A 20050-nucleotide genomic window follows, 5' to 3' on the forward strand; every position below is an offset into this window, starting at 1 on the left:
ACAATATTGTTTTGACAGCATACCTGACAGGAAAATAAAATAAAAAATCTTCAATAGAGGTTTCATCTTGTGAAAAATTTATCTGCTTATGTCCAGCATAACAACAACAACAACAAAAAGGAATAACAGGGGCAGGAAGAATACAAGATGAATCCTTTAATAAGGCTTGAAACCATCACAGTCTCAAAGCGAATAATATTTGCCTCTAACTAGCTTCCAAGCAGCATTATACAACACTTGCAGCCATTAAACAGACTTCTATTTCTAGATACAATAAATGCTATCCTAACATAGTATGATACTATGTGAAATAAGCCTTAGCTATAAAATATTTAATAAATCCATGAAAGTATAATAACAGATAATGGGCAAGTCCATGAAACATGCGATTTAGTCATTAGATTTCATCACTTTTTGACTTCCCAAACAGATTATCCAAACAACATAGCTTACTGCACATCAGAAAACATAACCACATCCTAAAACTGAGATGGAAAAATACATGAGGATGTTATTGCAAGAAGAATTTATTGGATTTTTTATTCATTTGCAAAAACAGATTAGCTCCATTGTTGCTGAGATGAACAGGTTTCAGTTCTCATTGAAACCTCTGAAAGGTCTGTGTGGATAAAGAAAGAATTATTGTGGTTATAAATACCAGTATAGTATTAAAATATTGCTAATATTCAAGATGGATAAATGTATTTTATATGTTATCTCTGCCATATAAGCTAGGTATTGAAAAATGTATTGTTCTGCATAGATATACTTTCTAAGAAAAGTTTTGCTTGTTTGATTTGTCCCAAAGCAAGAAATGACATAAAAGTTCCAGTGTCCTACACAGTGTTACTTTTATAAATCAATCTGGATTTGCCCCTGAAGTTAAAAAGAAATAACTCCCAGGACAATGAAAAATAATACTGTAGAACATATACATCAATTAACACTGAAAATTTTCTTTAATTTCCAAGATCTACCTTAGGACCTATAGTTGGGTGTTATTTGGTTTCTCCACAGAAAGCTAGATATTTCTCATAAATTCAGTAGATTTGTGAATTTTCTATAAATACTTATACAACGTACAATAAAGGGTTGAGGAAAAAATAAAATCCCTGTGAGCTGAAACTTAATAGATTGCAGTTAGTTGCTCCAAACTGTTTGTGGTTAAAAGCATTTTACAAGCACAGTGTTATTACACTATGAGTAAGTCAGGTTTTCTTTCTTTCTTTTTTTGTTTTTCCTCTCCAGGATAATTTTTACCAGGAATTGTCACCTTGAGCAAATCTCATATTAACCCAAATGCCAGATGTTAATTTCCCTAAACTGTTTTTGTGTGACTGCCTTTTCTGAAGAATCATGAAAGCCATAAGCCCAGTTTCAGGGCTACTGAGCACCAAAATTTAATTCAGTGGTGGCTGTGGATGCTGGGCAACCTTTAAAAATACGTTATAAGGCAATGCTGCTGACATAGAGAAAGTCCTGGAAGCTCCTATCATGGAGAACACCCATTGACTCATCTGGTATTTCCATACATGAAAATTTGGAAAAGGGCTTTCCGTTCTCAAATTTTAGGAGGAGCTGGGACTCCATTATGGATTTTGTTAGTTTCCATCTCACAAATACACTTACACGCTTTAAAGTAAGTTAAAACTAAACTCTGTGTGTGTGCATGTATGTTTTTATATTTATACATATTGACAAAGCTACATGCACACATATACACAGTCTTCTGTGCCGTATTTGGAGGTAGCAAACATGAACTCCCAATAGTCTTTAGCTTTTTGCTATTTAGAGTTCACAAAAAGGGAAACAATATGCATATATATATATATATATATGTAATACTTTTGCCAATAATAAAGAGATGATCTGTCTCTAAGAGAAGCAGCAAGCCAACTACATTACTACTATGCACTAGGCGCAACATCGCCAGTGTCATTGTGGTGAGGTCTTCCAATTTTGAGAATCTGAAAAGACATCCCTTTTGGGATATCACCTTATTTTTGGCAAATTCACAGTCTTGTGAACTTTTGTACTTCTCAGCAAAGCAGTAAGGATGAAACAGCTTTAAGATTAACCCAGCTTGCACCAATGTTAGTAGGAAGTTATCTGGTCAGTATAGGATAGCCAGAGCCTCACACATTCTGTCAGCCACCAAACAAGACAATAGATCCTGTAACATGCGGCTTTCTATCCCTGCTTTATATTTGTTTCGTATTCCCACATATTAAACAAAACAGTGTGACTTCTTTGCATAAGGTAGAGATGTAAGGGGTAAGTATGTGGACCTGAGATTACATGAGAAGAAATGCGTTCCAAAAAGGCAACAAAAGATTAACACAATTTCTCAAACGCCTACTATCACATTTCACAACTCTAAATTTCAAGAGAAAAACAAACAAACAAACAAACAAACAAAAACATTGTTTATCCCTCCTATTACAAATGTTCTGCAAAGTGAAAACTACATCAAACAACAAAGAAGGACTGTTTTTATACTGGTTAATTTTAAAGGGAAAAAAATAAGACAGATGCAAAAATGAACCTTTCTTAAGCATTCCTTAATTAAGACATTACTGAGCTGATAGCCAAATCTGTGTAAAAGGCATTTCTCTTGTTACTATAGCCCTAACACAGTGTTCCGAGTAATCCCTTTTAGCCAGTGTTTGGCACAGTGGTAAGGTCTTCTGCATCTTTTGAGAACAGGCCTGATAATCACAGCTGCTAAAATCTTACCTCAGTCTGCTTGGAAATGGTGACATACACCTGTATGAAAAGATAAGGAATCAAGTAATTTTACCAACATCTGTTGCCTTTCCAAAAATAAGCCAGTGTTTATTGACTTTCTGTATATATGACCAAAGCTTTTGTGTTACAAAAGTCACTTCAGCAAAGTTTTTGGTCAGACAGAGAGCAGATAAGCTATCCAAGATCCTTTCTGCTCTCTCTGTCTCTAGAATGCTTCCTCTTATCCAGCTTCTCTCTGTGGCTGTAAAAATGTTATGTGAATGTTATAGCTTATTCAGTGGTAAAGAAAAAATATTATGTTCCTGTTCAGTTTCCCGTTATTCTTATCTCAGGTGTTTTTGGCTCTGTACTGTAAACAGATCATGGAAATGAACCAAAAAAAACCACCCATATAGTTATATCAGTGCAAATGAGGATGAAGTTTCATACTTTTTTATTCTATTTCATATGCAAGTTGGATGGTGAAAAAGGTAGCAAAAAAAGGGTCCATCTACAGCCAGCTCAGTTCCCTGAGGTGACTTACTGAATCAATTTTCTCTTCCTAATGCCTGAATAGGGGAGATGGCAAGTCAGGAATACACAGTCAGAAGGCTAGGAAGGGAGGGACTGCCCATTTCAGTGACAGCACTCACTTATGTTTGATTATAGTGACCATAAAATCACTCCCTGGGAAGGAAAGAACCTATGGCATAGTGGTGGAGTGAACCTTGCATTTGGAACTATCACTTCCTTGCTGTATAAGGAGACAAGTAATACCAAGGGCCTCTTCAAGATCTCCTGCTTCTCCAGTTCTCCTGTCCTGTTCCCCTCACTTATTTTCTCCCACAGATGACTCCATTCCTTTGGTTCATGTGAAACAGGGTTCCCTCCAATCAGGAGGAGAACCAGCATCTTCCTCCTCTATGGAGAAGCATATGGGTTTGGAATTTATTTTGCTCTGCAGTCAGTCAGTCCTACCCAGGTGGACTGACAAGAAAAGTATTTATCTCCAAAACAAACACAAATGTTTGTACATATATAGAAGAACATTCTGCTACTCAATTCAACTTCCAATAGAAAAGTTCAGGCCTGTGACCTGAATAAATCATTAGGAGGCAGGACTTCCACACAGAAAGTATGTCAACATTCATAAGTAACCAGGAACTTATTTTGCTCTGTGACGTAATGTTACTCAGGCACCTGAGGCCTATAGTTTTAATATGAAGACATATTGAAAGCTGTTTATAGGTAGACACAATCAAACTTTTGTCAGCATGAACACAGCATGTAGCATTAAAATGTTCGAACACAGCACAGAGCAACTAAGAAATCAGCCAAGGAAAATCAAGTTAGACAAGAAAATAATTACTAATGTAAGAAACAAAACAAAACAAAACTTTTTTTCTATTAAAACCAAACCTTTTCATATGAATAACAAAGAAAGGAGAAAAAAACACAAAGAGATTTTTGTTCATTTGTTCACCTTTAAAATTCAGGCTGATAAATAGTCTACACGTTGGATGTGGTATTGACATAAGAGGTATCATTCTAATTAATATGGAAAACAGGACTTTTATTGGAGAACAAGAGCAATGAGTACAGAATGGTGACTTTCTTTTTAAAATATTTGGAAGGCAGGCTCACACTATGACCTGCTTCCAGTTTCCAGTGGTATTAGGGATGAAGCCAGTATAAATCTAGTTGTCACAAAAGAACAAGTTATAGTATATATTAAACCACAAAAAAATACTTTCAAATAACATTAAGGGTATGACTTAAGCCCACAAAAGCTAGGAAATTCAGAGTTAGGGCTGCAACTCTGTCCTCAACTCACCCCATTTTGTTTAGGTATTATAACAGATATGAAGAGAGCTCCATGAAACATGATGGTTTTGGTTTACAAGGATTAGCACAAAATTTGGCATTTGTCTGTGCAAGGTAGGGTTTGCCAATTTAGCAAGAGCTGATGAAGCCTTCTCATGGAGCGGATGATTATATGAGCAACAAGCCAGATCCTTACATCAAATGTTAATAATAGAGTGTATGCGTCTCTTCACCTGATTAACTTCATGAATCGTATTCCTGGACTTCAAATAGTTAACTGCTACAAATATTTGCTGGGAACTGTAAGAATACTGTGGTAACCTGTGAATGTATTCAGGTCGGTACTGAGTAAGCAGGTGAATATAGTGGCTTGATATCTGAATATGCTAAAGATAGCTGCCAAAACACAAATGCAGCAAATTGGGTTGATAAACAGTAATGACTCTCTAATGGAAAGTATGTGATCATTTGATCAAAATGATAAGATTCAACAAAAATGTTGAATTAAAAAAGTAATATCAGGTTAAGAGATGAGAAGAAGAAATAACTAAAAATTGCTGACTAACTATAGGAGTTGAAGATATTTTTTCTGATACCGAAGAACAGTATGACTTGCTGAAGAACAGTATGTCTTACTTGAAGCTGTGAGGAGAGAGAAGAAGAGAAACACATGTACATGTTTTATTTAGCCCTACCTGTGTCTTACACTTGTGAAAGGGAAGAGTGATTGCTTTTTGCAACACTCCATGCTTTATTACTTTTGCTATCTTGAGCTGTAAATATTCAGCATTTCCTTTTAGATTTGATCGACCTCTGAATCATTTTAGCAAATATTTATGAGTAGTTCCACCACCCCAGCAAATTTCAGTCTGCCATGAAGGAAAAACTGTCATTTACCATCTTCTACAGATAAAATTGAAGAGGTAGCTCATGATTTTTATGACTCGTCATGCAAGAAGTAATGTGTATCTCTGAGGAAATGAAGCTGAGATGCCTACAACGTTAATACTTCAATATACAATATCAAATATCTAATACAGACTATGAAAGTTTGACAGTGGAGTCCAAATACCCTAAACAGGTAGTGAATGGAAAATGTGTGTGCAGTGGGGAAGTGTGCTAGAAATGGTTGAGCTAGAAACAGCTGCTAAGGACTACTGAGATAAAGGGAAATTTAAAGCATATACATATATTACTGTGGAACCATAACACAGAAGTTTGGTGTGGGTTCATTTGGGAAAAATATGAATAGAGCTCTGGAAAAAACACCAGAAGGGATATCTCACCTGTATAACTTCATAGATTAACAGAACTACTGGGGTCAGAAGGCACCTCTGGTGACTGCCTAGTCTAATACCTCTCATCAGAGCAGAGTGGGGTTAGAGCAGATTGCTTAAGCCCATGTCCAGTCAGGTTTTGAGTAACTCCAGGGACGAAGAATCCACAGCTTCTCTGGGCAACCTGTTCCAGTGTTTGACCACTCTATCTAATATATATATATTTCTTATGTTTAATCAGAATTTCCTGTGCTTATGTTTAACCAGAATTCCTATGCTTCATATTCAAAACAATAAATAAATAATAACCATTCGTATATTTAATCAGAATTTCCTATGCTTCATTTCATGTCCATTGCCTCCTATCCTGTCACAGGATATGACTAAGAAGGTTCTAGCTTCATCCTTTTTTACTCACTCCATATAGGTATTTATACACTTTGATAAGATCCACCCGAGCCTTCTTAGGACTAAATAATCTCAGCCCTCTCAGTTTCTCCTCATATGTCAGATGCTCCAATCCCTAATTCATGTCCTTTGCTGGAACTGCTTGTATATGTCTATGTCTATTTAATCTTTTTCCTTGAGGCTTAAGATAGGTTGTGTTAGCATGTGATTGACACAGGATAAGAGGATGCACAAGATCAGCTACCAAGACTGAACAAAGCCTCTGTAATTTCACTCTGTGCCTAGATATTCATGTTGAATTACATCTATTTGCTTTGAGCAGAAAACATTCTTCCATGCTCTAACTGTTGCTCTGCTGATGCATGGTCACTTGTTAAGCTAATGTGACTTTGCTGAGAGTCCTCAGCATGAACATGGTGAACTCAATTTGTATAAGGCAATGTTTTGGGGCAATCACTGTCACAAATGGTATTGAAAAACAGACCTCAGTTTAATTCTCTATGGAGTCATTTTTGCAATAAAGTTTAAAACAAAGTTAAAATAAAAAAGTTTTTAAAAAGAGTTAAAAAATAAATAAAATTAATTTAAATGAACTGCATTCAATCTTTCGCTTCCCTTTCAAATGCCAAAATATTAATATAAAAACATTTTATCTTCAATCAATAACTCACCAAGAAAACAATAAAATAAAATTAAAAATAAATTAACTTATGTTAACATATTTTGAAACATTAAAAAGTACAGTTATTTAGCTCAGGACAATATTTACAACTGTGACCTGAAACTCTGTTAAATTCTGAGTTCATTACAAGCCCTAAATACAACCTATGTTCCTTGAAAGGGCTGTAAATATTCTGAACAAGTCATGACCCAGTTTTCAGCACAGTTGTGCCACGCTATTTTTGTGTTTAAATAAATATAACAAAAATGCATATTTTTGCATAGCTTCAATGCAAAATTAAGGGTACAGAAAGGGGGAGAACTGTGGGCTGGGATGAGTTTCACTTTTCAGTTTTGGAGTAACCAAAACTCAGAGCAAAATGAACATGATGAGTGCATAGAACCACAGGAACCAAAACCAATGAAAGCTTGGAATGGAATGTTATTGCAGCTTTTATATCCATCAGGGTAGCTAGGTGCTATCTGGCCTTTATCACAATAACATTTGAATAATGCATTCTGTAGCAATTTTCACATGTGATTCTCAACAGTGAGGCCATTACTGGAATAGTGTGTGCAATTCTGATGCCCACTCTTAAAAAAAAAATAAAAATACTAAAAAATCATATAGGACTCAGGAAAAAAAATAAGAATTAATAATGATTTGGAAAGTTAGAATGACAGAAGAGAAAAGTTCAGTCTAGTTAGTTAATGTCTCTAAGAGAAGTTAACTAGGTGACCTGATAATAGTTTATTAGTGATTAAATTTGAATACTTTCAACAGTGGAATTTTTTTTTCAATTAAAAATAAATAAATAAATAAATAAGGAAGAACTAATAGCTAGAAATTGAAGCTTAAAAATTAAGAATAAATTAAGGTGCACATGTTGGATTATCAAGATAATAACAAATCACATACAAGTCTTCATACAAGTCTTATAGTCAAATTTTTCACCTCTTTAAGTCATTGCATAAAAAAATGTCTTAAAACATTTTTCCTAAATCCATCAAAAAGGGTTTAATGCTAAGGTTATAAAGATAAGATTTAGATTGAGATTCTGATAACTTCAGTCATAATGCAGTGAAAAACAGAATGGAAAAATTCCCACAAATGTCAGTTTAGGAGACACATAGATGACAATGAAAGTTGAAATTTTCTAATTTTATAAAACTTCTAATTATTGTTTTCATTGTGGTCTAAATTCCATCAAAGTTAATACAATTTTTCATGCTGACTAGAGAAAATGGAATGTGAAGTAAGTTTGAGGACTTCTGAAAATCTTACCCTTACTTTCACAAAAGCTGACATTTGACAAAGAACTGGCTGTTTTTCTCCTTTACATTCTTTAATAACAAATTCCTTAAGCAAGAAAAAAAAAAAAAGGAAAAAAAAAGCTAATAATAGTTCTCACATAAGGTATTTCTGCTTTGAGAACAAAGTAACAATGTATGCAGCCACATTAGAAGCCTTAGAATCTTTAAAACAATATATCTTGCAGCACTATTCCTTTCTTCCAGAAGCATTCAAGATTGTATTGTTTACTAACTGTCATAAACAAAAGTGGAGGGAGAAAACCCTGCTTTATCCATCAGAGAAATACAACCATCCTCGAGTGCAGCTCAACAAAATTTCCCAGTATCTTGCTCTTATGAAATTACAGAGAATTTGAGGTAGTTAGCTGGATTAACAAAACCAATAATCTTACAAGAATATGCAAGTCATTTCCAACTGGAATTTTCTTTTACTGAGAAACACTCAAGAATTTTACTCTTTCTATCCCAGAACAGAGCAGTAGTAACTCAGAAAGGGATCCTCAGCTATTATAAAAGAGGTACCCTGCATCACCAGAATGTGAGAATAGTCAATTAAGCTAAAGCTAGAACATAAAATCTCTTTTAGAGGAGGGCTGTTGGTGACTCATTTTAAGACTCAGCTCCTCATGATTAAGATGTCTTTCCCTGTTTATCTTGCAATGGGACTGAGCTAGCAGAGGTTAATATGGGACAAAAATCCAAGTTATGCAGTCAATTGAACAAAAGTTCCACTCAAATTACTGGGAGTTCTGCTCAGTTGAGGGCCTCAGAATTTGGCCCAGTAATAGAAGGCCCTATTCTAATTAAGTTATTCATTTTTAGCCTTAAGCATTCCTCTGCCTCAGTGAAGTGTGCCAAGAAAACTCAAAAACTGAGCACCACAGAAGTAATATTAAAATTTAACAATGCTTTGAACTGACACAGGGAGGACTCTCAAAGCTATTTAGAAACAATGGCATGATCTTCAACTGCAGCCAGGGAATTCACAGTATATGATACTTACAGATGTGCTTTTCATTGGGACCATGTCCCATTCTCATATGCTGAAGTTTTTCTTATGCCTCATGTTCCTATGCATAATACTTTTAACCTAGCATACTTAAATCTCACTAAAGTTACTGTTAGTTACATGCCAAAGTTTGGAAATGCCCAGCCAAGAAGTCAGATGTTTATTTCTTAAATATTACTAACTTTCAATAAATATATTTCTACATTTTATATTTAAAATATCATTTAATTGAACTGTATATTAAAATTGCTGCTTTGGCCTCTGTTCAATGGATTCTTAAAGTTCGCCTAATTTGGACTAATTAAATAGACTTCTGATACAGTTGGTCCATGATATATGACACCAAACAAAGCATGAATATATTACTGTAGATATTTAGATGTTAGATCTAGTTTGGAAAAACAAACAACAAAACACCAACTACCTTATAAAGCTCTTAGAAACAGTTATGTACATTTCCAAAGGATTATTTTTTCAGAAGTTTTTTTTTTTTTTCTACAAAGTATTTTCTACTTGTAAATCCTTTCAAGTCACTTATAACACTTTTTACTATTACATTACAACAGTGTGCTTTCCAACCTTTAAATTCAGGGAAATGTGCTGCTCCTGAAAAGGAATAATCTTAACTCACATCTAAGATTTGCATCTTATGGAAAGTGTAGCACGGATGATGATCACCTAGGGGCAAACTTAATGACAATTCTTACTTTTGAGTGTTTGACTTTGAATAAATGCCTATTTAAAAAAATAATAAAATTAAAAAAAAAAAACACACAGCAAAGTACAAAATTGGCAATATACATCACCTGACACTATTTTGATACCCACATGAATTACAAGTAAGGCTGAAACATCTTTCTGTATGGCACAGATCACTAACATGTAGGAGACTAAGGAAGCTGGTATTTGGTTGTTCTTACTGGTTATTCTTGCCTTCACTCCCATTTATTCCCAGCTGCATCATCCATTTCCCAGCCAGTCCCAGTCTTTCTGTGACCAAATCTCCTTCCTAGCCAGTCCCTGAGTTCACCAGGTTAGATGTCATGCTTTTTGTTGGCTTCATCTCATGTAATGTATATGTTGTCATGTGACTACTCATCTGCAGATTATTTTCTGTTGTTGTTCAACAGAGTGAGATAAGAATTTCTAGAGCATGATTAATCCTTCCAAATACAGATTCCTGAAAACAGGACTCAGTCTAAATGTCCCTGTAACATTACTTGGATTATTAAAGGGAGCCACCATGATCAGCCTCCATGTTGTTGATGTTTACATTACAGACATCTAAAGTAAGATGAATCCCATCTTTCAATGTGAAATATTTGTAATTCAGGTGGCCTGTAATTAGACAAAGGAAGTACAGGCATACAACAAAACATTTATGATGATTTCTAATAATTTTTACCAATAACACCAGATTAAAACCACCAGTGGTAAATTTGAAAGTATTTGGTGTTCACCAGTCAAGTCTTATCAACTAATCTCTGTATTAATGAACTGTTGACTGAATTTAAAGATTATATATTGTTGAAGGATAGGTGAGAAGAACATGGCTATTAGGTTATTATTCGTTTAAGATAACGTCAGCTTCTGGCTGTATGAGCTACCTTCTCTGTCCCTGCTGTAGGCAAGCATTCTTCCTCCCACTCCTGTGCTAGCATTCACATAGACACATGGTCAGCAAACTAATTCAGACAAAAATTTAGCAGTCTTCTGGGTTAGTTCTCTAAAAGTCAAAGAGCACAACAACACCCACCATTGTCTGAGGATAGGTGAGGTCACCACTTTTGGCAGAAGCATGTACTTAGATCATCTTCAAGTGATTGTGAAAGCACAACCTTAGCTACATGCAGAGAGATACTTCTCATTATCTTTTGCATTGCCACAGCATGTAACCACTCATTCTCAGATCTCTGCTAAAATGCAATGTGAAACTCATTTATTAGTTACTGAGAGGCCACCTGACAAATGGGAAGTACCCAATGAGCACTAAAGTGGTAAAAACATTCATGTTCAAGAGTAAACAGAATCAGATCAGTGGAAAGATTCATTTTAAATGGGAAGAAGTTAAGTGAAGAAAAGTGTCAGCCAGAACAACTCATAACATTCTGAAATTTTTGTACAAAACAGGAAGAAAACAGACACCCAATATAAAGATCACCTTTTGAAAAATTCTCTATCCCTGCAGCAAAACATAGTGGTTCAAATCTTCTCAGTAAAATAGTTGTGTTTTTTTTTTTTTCCCCTTGGTTTCTTAGAAACTTGAGGACTATTTGTAAAAAAATTTGCTCCAAGAAATCCTGTCTAAGATAGATACATACCACTGAAAAGTTCACTTAAATAGTTAAAGCTTAGCTAATTAAAACAAGATTTTATAATGAGACCCATCCAAAAACTTCAATATTAGGCAGTGTTTCCAGTCCCACTAATAATACTTGTGTTGTAGAAACCTGTATATGAGAAATTCTGGTGTTGAAGTGAAAACATTATTGTCCAGGTATGCTGATGTTTTAAGTGTTCTTTCTATAGATGCTACATGAGCATATATTAACACTGAGTACTATGCAATAATAATAATGCTGATAATAGTAATAACAGCAGTTATAATAAACACGTCCTGTATAATACACATCCTTGCAAAAAATAAATGGAGTATAGAACAACTGATACTCACAAATAGCTCTGTGCTCTAAGCATATAGAAACCATCAGTGCAACTGCTTATGAACAAGTGAAGTAGTTCAAACTTTGAACTTTGAATAGTTTGAATAATTTCAAACTTTAACTCTCATGTCCAATAGATAAGTATTAATTATTAATAATTTATGTGACAGTACTGTTTAAAGAGTTCAGTAAGGAACTGTATGGATATTATCAAAAACCACAGACCCTGCCTTCAAGAGCTAACAGGATTAAGTCTGGCCTATTTATCATAAAGATAGAGATCCAGATATTCATGGGGTTTAGCTTGAAGTAGTGTTTTGATTGCACATTTCTCAAGAACACATATCACTTCAAGATCTTCTAGATAATATACTGGTAAAAGGAAATTTAACACACATACCCCCCAAAGCCTTGTGAGGACCCTAGGGCTAATCAAAACCACTACAGGCCTTTTAGCTACTAAACTGAATTAATCAAATCATCCCTGCTGTTTTCTGTTAATGTTTGGACAATCTAGCTTTTCTGCAGTATGCTCAAGCAGTCTGAGTAGAGAACAGCAAGCCAGAAACTCCTTGAGTTTTAATCCTGGCTCTGACACTGATTCTCTCTGTGGCTTTGGGCAAGGAATCATTGTTCTATAGTAAAATGCTTGTATTGGCAAGATGATGAACTACTGTAGATGATCTAATAAAATTTTTCCATCTTTAATTTCTATGATTCTGTAATACTAACAACCTAAGTTTCAGCCTCTCATCTGAAGAGGGGAGATAAGTACTTACCCAGTTTGCTGGCATGCTAAGAAATTCTTAAGTTATAGGACACACAACTTCACAGGAGTGAAGCTATAATGCGTAATTATAATGCATAATCAACACCTTATAGGGGCTGCATAACACAAGGACAGATTTCATAGCCTCCTTTCCCCTCTTCTGATCATTATCCTAGCTTGAGTTTGTTGGAAAATCTTCCTTCAGTGATTTGGGAACCCTTCTGTTATGTTTAGGCCATGCTTCTCCAGAATGTTTCAGAAGAGTAAAGCGACCTCCAAACCAGCCAATGATGGATTTTTTCTTCTGGAAAAGGTAAGGGAAGATGTTAAGCGCAATAGGGCAAAGTTCCTAGAGTGATACTTATGCCAATGCATACAATGACACAGTCATTGTACAAATGCCTGCATTCCCCAGCTGTTATAACCAGCTCAGTTACACCCACTGGTTGCTGACTGAAGATATACTCTTATGGGTGACTCTAACTTGACCTAGGGAATGAACTGAAGAATAGTAGCTCCAAGTTAAGGATAACCCCAAATCTGTCCAAGCCACTCTGAGATCTCTCTCTCTCTCTCTTTTTTTTTTTTTTTTTTTTCCCAGATACGCATGCCATTAGCTAGAATGGAGAATCAAGCTGTTTTTGCTGACATTTAAGTGGCTTCTCAAGGTTGCAACTAGACAGAGAATCAATTCTAAAGAGTTGATTACACACAAATGCTGAGTATTTTTTCTTTGCTTTGTCTTCTCTTGTAATTTGTTGTTTCTGGAACTACCCAACTGGAATTTCTCTTTTCCATTTAAATGTTCTTTAAGGATTAACTGTAGACTACTTGTTTGTTCCACAGTAATTTTCTGAAAGCTTATGGAAATAGCTGTACCATTTCCCTCTTCCAACCCCTTCTCTGACTCCCTTCCAATTTATTTTCCTCACTGTAAATGCCTTGAGCATCTCTGTACAAGCACATCTCTTAGAATACCTGTGATTACATCCTCAGTTTCTTTCCATTCTGGAAACAATGCTCCCTTACACATCTCAGTCTTCTCTCTCTCACACCTTTCATAATGTCTTCTCTTATTCAGAGATGCTTCATTCTTCAGCTCGTAACACTCTGCTCTTCAGCATTTTCCTAACACTTTTCTTTCACCAAAGAAAAGAACTTTAATAATATTTTTAAGCATATTCTCTTGCTACATCTAAGTGCCCTGTCTTTTCTGGGCCTTTCTTGATATCTCTAGGTAAGGAACATGCGTACTTTCAGATTTTACCCTGCTTGCATGAGAGTAATAACAATATGCATCTGAAAATTTTTATTAACATTGCTGAGTCTAGAAAGACAGAAGACACGGTAAAATAAGTGGTACTGCACACATAATTAGCTTCGTGTTAGCTTAGCTGCTTCATTTGCTGCCCAAGAGTAGTAAATGTTGTAATCTACTGTTATGGACCCCATTCTCCCCTTTCAGTTTGTACAAAAACAGTCAGAGGTGGAACTGCTATAGATAATTCATAATAAAACCTGCCTACTAGTTATACAACACTCAAAGTATCATGTGAAGGTAGAGAGCAGAGAAGAGTAACCTGAGTATGTTTCAGTGAAGGATCATTACAAGCAGCTCTGCCTAAGGACTTTCTCATTTTCCAGACAGAGTAAAAACTATCTTTCTCACAGTAGGCCATGCACACAGGCAACTACTATGGAATGAGTTGCTAACTAGTTATGTCAATGTTTGGCAGGGATTTCTTACTCATTGTTCTACCAGTTTATGTTGCTGTTCTCCCAACTAATCTTCTTAACCCGCTTTCTTTGATAAAGGATGTCACCCTGGTCCATGGCTCCATTGCTACACATCATACCAAGGTATGTAAAGTGGAAAGAAGAGTGATCATTTGTTAACAGTGGTGATCTCTTTGCAGGGCAGACAAGTAGGTAGACTTCCTGTATTCCCCACAAGGAAAACAAGAGAGTAATATAGAGAATGTGGCATTCATTAGCCACTACACAGCTTGGTGTCATTGCAGGAAGATACAGTGATCTGCAAAATGAAATACTGTAAGACAGCAGTCTATCAAACTAACAAGGGAAAACAGGGAGATAAATGTGATTTCTGGAGATGGCTTTCTCCAAGTTACAGTGTTTTTTCAGGTTCTTAACTACACCAGCAGCCATAAAATTGCCCTTTGAAATCATGGGACTATCCCAATGTGAAAATACTAACGATGACACATTACTCTTATAAACTGAAATTCTGCCAAATTAATTTTCACTGCCCCAAAAAGATTTCTTTGACATACTATTTTAATATTATTATATGACTTATGGCAATAGACACTTGATGCCTTAAATGTCTATAACAACAGGACATTATCATGAAAAATACATATAGTTATTGTTATTTACAGCAAACATTGGTGGAGTTGTTAGGTTAAGCAATCAGACCAACTACAGGGGAATGGTTGATTAACCAATTATCACATTTTCTTAGAAATGAATGCATAAACCTCAAGACATACCACAGTTAAAAGCTATTTCAGTCACTGGAAAACAACTGAAAGGCATCTAGAAATGTCTGGAAAAAGATACCCCTCCCCCCAGAAAAAAAAAAAAAATTACTTCATGCAAGTCACAAGAAAGTTATTATCCAAGCTAGGTCACTGACAAGAGATGTTATTAATGATCCCATTGAAATTATTAATGCATTTAACAATCACTTTGCAAACTATAATATTATATCCTGGGAGAATACTGAATCATGCTGGTTACTTGGATGAAGATCAAATAAGCTCAGGATGAAAAGATCAAACTCTGAGAAAGTCCAAAGTACTATGTGATTAATAAAAATTAAATGCCAGACTATTTGCATTTAAATCCACAAAAGTGTTGACTAGACCCTATCACATAGTTTAGAATTACACAATAGCTAAGAACACCTCTGTAAACACCAAATCTTAACATTATTACAACACAAGGATGAGTCTAATGCTATAGTTATACACTAATATGATAAAGGAATATCACATGCAGGTGATGCATAATTGAAACTTGTCTTCAGTTCACAAAATAGAACTTTAGGTAATACTTGGGTAACAGATAACCGTTACAGCACTTTGCACACACACAAAAAAATATTGATCTCTGTTTACTTCCCAAATAATTTCATGATGAATAATGTTATCCTATCTGATCACATGATATCGAAATGTTGTATGCATAGATTTTGTATGGTATCTTACAGTGTATGGTAAGATTTGCACCCTGTTATTCTATAACAATCTTAACTGAATTGTAAAAGATCTATTTATGTTTTAGATATCATACAGACAAGGAATAAGAATTTTTGCTATGAAATAAAAGTCTATTAAGTGTAAGAGAAAAACGCTTAAAAAAATTCCGCCAAGAGTGGTTTGAGGATAATGAAATTTGCTGAGGAAAAGAATACTGAACTAAAATGCAGTTTTTCTCAACCTTTTTAGTTCATGTATCATGTCCATTAAAAACTCTTCTGTGCCTTGTGACAACCTGCCTCTGAAATGAGTAATCATGAGGCTGTTTCATGTTTCATCTGCCATTCACAGCACCTGGTTGCAAAGAGTATGACTACATGGTCTCTCAAGGTCTCTTCCAACCTGATTTTCTAGAACATCCATGTCCAGGAATCATGAGCCTCCTTTTCGCAAGTTCTGGCAATTTAATATGGTGAAGACTACTCTAATCCTCAGTTTCAGATTTTAAACAGATTCTTTATATTTGATCACTTATGACAGCTGTAACTAACAGCAATTTCAGGCCTGGTTGTTTCAAATGGAAGGTATGCAGGGCATATTTCTGACAGCTGATGTGATCACATGATTTACAGACGGCAGTGGAGAGTAGTGTGTGGATGCTGAGTATATGGGTGTGAATGCACCCAACAGAAGTTAGATGTTCTCCAATCTGAGAACTCCTTTATAAGGTTAATATCTGGGATGCGATTCATGAACAGACTAGCTTCTGAGTGTCTGTTGCAATCTCCACACTAAGAGGAGAAAGGCTGGCTTTCAGCGTCTTTTCCTTAGTTGTTCCCGAAGCTAGGGGAGCATCCTGTCAGGAAAATGCAAGTTTCTTTATAACTACTATTTCTGATGTTACACATAATTTTTCTAGATTGGAGAAAATATTAAGTAGAGGCTAACAGTCTGTATGTATGAAGGTGAGAGAAGAGGAAGGAAGAGTTGACAGGTACACTATGTGGAAAAACAAGTAAGATAGCTTCTAGCCTTGTGGAAACAGAAGACGTACAAATTTCTGCACATTGGCATTACCCTTTGTACTTTGTCACCTGTGCTACTTGTGCTAACTCAGCTGAGCTAGTGCAGATACATTAACATATTGTGTTACCTCTTTGTGAATGCAAAGAGACATTTTCCCTACACCAAGCTCTTCTCTTATTCCTTTACTTTCCCTTTAGGCCTTACATCATGCTTCCTGGAATCCTAAAAAATGGCATCCACCACTCTGGAAACTTCCTCCTTTGTTCAAATGAACTTCCATCACTACTGGTGTCATTACCTGCTCATATATCTTTTAAAGTTGACCCTGGTTCTAATCCAGATTAGGCAGGTGGTGAGAGAATGCACCACAGAGCATTCCAAGAGCAGTTCAATTCCCTTTATCAAACAAGTTAGTAGATGATGTCTGTCAAATACTTGTTGTTACACAAAGAAAACAAAACCAAACCAAACCAAAAACAAACAAACAAACAAACAAAAACATGATGGAAGCCTTTCCAGTGGAAGTTTCATTGAATGGCTGGATCCTGCAGATTTGTCTCAGCTCTTGCTCTTCAACCGGACCCTCAGGTAAAAAGGAGGCACTTTGGTATGACAGAGTGTGAGAATTTTGTATTGCTGCTGCCTGTCAGAAACCTATTTAGGCATTGAATTGATTATTTCTGTCTGGAATACAAAAGAAAACTGTGAAAATTAATTATTTAATTCTGTCTATCAAACATCAAAACAACAGCAAAATAAGTTTTAATATTGACCATACCTATCATAGCACCAGTGGGAACAGTGTGATGTTCAAAGACAAAGAGCCTGTTGCAAGGAAGAAGTATTATTCAGCAGCTAGTGAAACATACAGTTAAATGTACTGTTGAAGAGAGATGTTACTTCACCACATACTAATTGTCTCTGCTGAAATGAGTGCTGAGTTAATACTTCAAAAGCCCCTAAAACTCAGGTTAAGAAAAGGTACAATTTCAATGCTACAGGAATATATCTCCTTCATTTTCTACTCATTATCCATTCTTAAATTATAATGAATAATCAGAGTAATTATCAAAGTTCTATAATGACAGAGAACCTGCACATGCTAAGACAGTGGCATAATTTGATATTTATGAAATGTTTCTTTATTTATGAAGCATCTGTCTAGAAGTTTAATTCCCCCCACTGCAGCTTTTCATTATAGTTCTAACAGAGATGAATAATGAACAAGATTCCTATCTAGGCTATTAAAATTTGAAAAACGAATACCCTTTGATGAATCCAAACCAATGCCTCACCCAGCTACTGTATGAAGTTCTCAGTATTTTCGTTTATTTTTCTGTTTCCTATTTCAGTCAGAGAGGTTAAAATAGGAAAGCCAAAATCTGGAAAAGAAACAAAATGAAAGAGGGACAGGGGAATGGGTGTGTGAAAAGTTAGGGAGTTTAAATAGCAAAAGGTTCAGATTACAGTGCATAAAGAGGCCAGAGAAATATTAAAAAAATATGAAGATTACAATATTGGACAGAGAATTTAAAAAAAACCTAGAGCAGCAGCATAAGAATAGATAGACGACAGCTGTGGGTGGGTGAAGAGAGAGAAAGAATAGGAAGGGCCTGATCTTTTTCCCACGGAAGTCAATGGCAAAACTCTCATTGACTTCAGTGGGAATTGGAGAGGCCCACAGTGAATGAAAATTCATCACCATGAGGGAGGGAGAGGGAGGAGAACTGGAATTAATAGAAGAATGAACAGGGGTAGGGAAAATAAAAATTGAGAACAGTAATTGAGGCCTGAGGTGACACAGTCAGAACGGCATGCATAGCCAAGACCATTAGGGAGCCAATGGCCCTCAGCACATCACAGGAATGAGGTCCTGGCTGAGACCGAAACTCTAGAGCTCTTACTTTGACAAAAATCCTCCCGACTTTGGCAACCCAGTGTCCCAGAACTGGGATCTTCATATCATTATTGAATTATTAAGTAAATGTCAGGTCCTGTCACCTTTGCTTCACAATAATTCAATGCAGAAACCACTGGGACAGTTTGGCAGGTAAGCTGCTATTGACTGTAGTGAGTGGAGTGAGAAGTAACACGAGGAGGCTTTGAGGCATTATCTGTAGTGCTGGAACTGATGTCTATCTACAGTTGAGGCTGCTCAGGAGTTCTGAACTGATGACCCTGCTTTCAGTCACCAAAAAATGTTACTAAATTTCACCTACTCAGACACTTTTACTGTGCATTTTGTAATACTTGGTGTTTTCCTTAAAGCCCTCCTTTTTCTTTTCCTTTATTAAAAAAAAAAAAAAAAGTTTTACCCAAGCATATCCCAAGTCCTCAGAAATCCAGAGTCAGATAAAAAGAAACTAGGCTTTCTTGGGGTGTTTTTTTTTTTTTTTTTAAAGAATATGACTTCCCCACTTTTTGTCTCAGGACAGCAGTTAACCTACTACCCCCAAGCCTCATAATTTCTTCATAAGTTAGCAAAGGTTTGTTAAACTCACCAGCAAACTATGTGTATCCATTCCCCCCTAGTGGAAGATAAAAGCCTTCTGCTACTACAAATTACTTCGTTAGTTCAAGTGCTAAACAGATGTTACATATTAAAAAAAAAAATCAGTCCCACTGATGACCCATGTGAGGATCCACAGAATTTCACAGGAGTGGTAATTCAGTGGTTTTTCAGTCTAATTTTTGTTCCTGTATTTTTACTGAAATGCAAATTGCTTTATGCAGTTATGATGTGACTTTCTTGGGCATATGTATATGGATACAACCCATGTCCGCAATGACACAGCTCTTCCAAGTGAAGCCAGACGTTTTTTAGTTCATCTTGCTCAACGCTCTCTGGTAAATGAGAAGAGCTACCAGAGTCTTGTTATAAAGTATAATATGGAGACTGGGACATGTAGGAGACAAAAGGATGTCCTCAAGGCTAGAGCAGTTAAAGCTTCTCTAGCTGTTTTCTGTCTCAGATGCTGCTTCAGCTCTTAGGTACTTCTGGGAAAGTCATGTAATCTGAAATTTTCTGAAGTCGACAAGATGGTTGCTTTTTGTTTGTTGCCCAGTGTGACACCACACAGCAAGTGTCCTAACTGAGGACTCTCTGCTCTAACTGAGGTCACTGGGACCAAGATCAACTCTACAGTTCA

At 35.9% G+C, this 20050-nt stretch overlaps 2 protein-coding genes across 11 annotated transcripts in view; one reads left to right on the forward strand and one right to left on the reverse strand.

Annotated features, from left to right (window-relative positions):
• The window catches only part of LOC310887024 (uncharacterized protein), a 211546-nt gene that overhangs the window by 124493 nt on the left and 67003 nt on the right, over nucleotides 1–20050 (reverse strand). The gene's annotated exons all lie outside the window — the stretch shown is intronic.
• The window catches only part of LOC310887065 (uncharacterized protein), a 47679-nt gene that overhangs the window by 8832 nt on the left and 18797 nt on the right, over nucleotides 1–20050 (forward strand). For 3 of the 4 annotated variants that reach the window (XR_014575641.1, XM_083812510.1, XM_083812511.1), the window contains exons 2-3: nucleotides 12886–12964; nucleotides 14467–14511. Coding sequence is in view for 3 of the 4 variants with exons in the window: in XM_083812510.1 (XP_083668636.1) it covers nucleotides 12886–12964; nucleotides 14467–14511 (124 nt within the window). In the remaining variant the exon portion in view is untranslated. Of the gene's footprint in view, nucleotides 1–12885; nucleotides 12965–14466; nucleotides 14512–17098; nucleotides 17490–20050 lie in introns of all 4 variants that reach the window. The other variant, XM_083812512.1, reaches the window with a different exon arrangement.

The sequence above is a fragment of the Anser anser genome, assembly GCF_964211835.1.
Source record: "Anser anser genome assembly, chromosome: 1".
Classification (NCBI taxonomy): Eukaryota; Metazoa; Chordata; class Aves; order Anseriformes; family Anatidae; genus Anser; species Anser anser.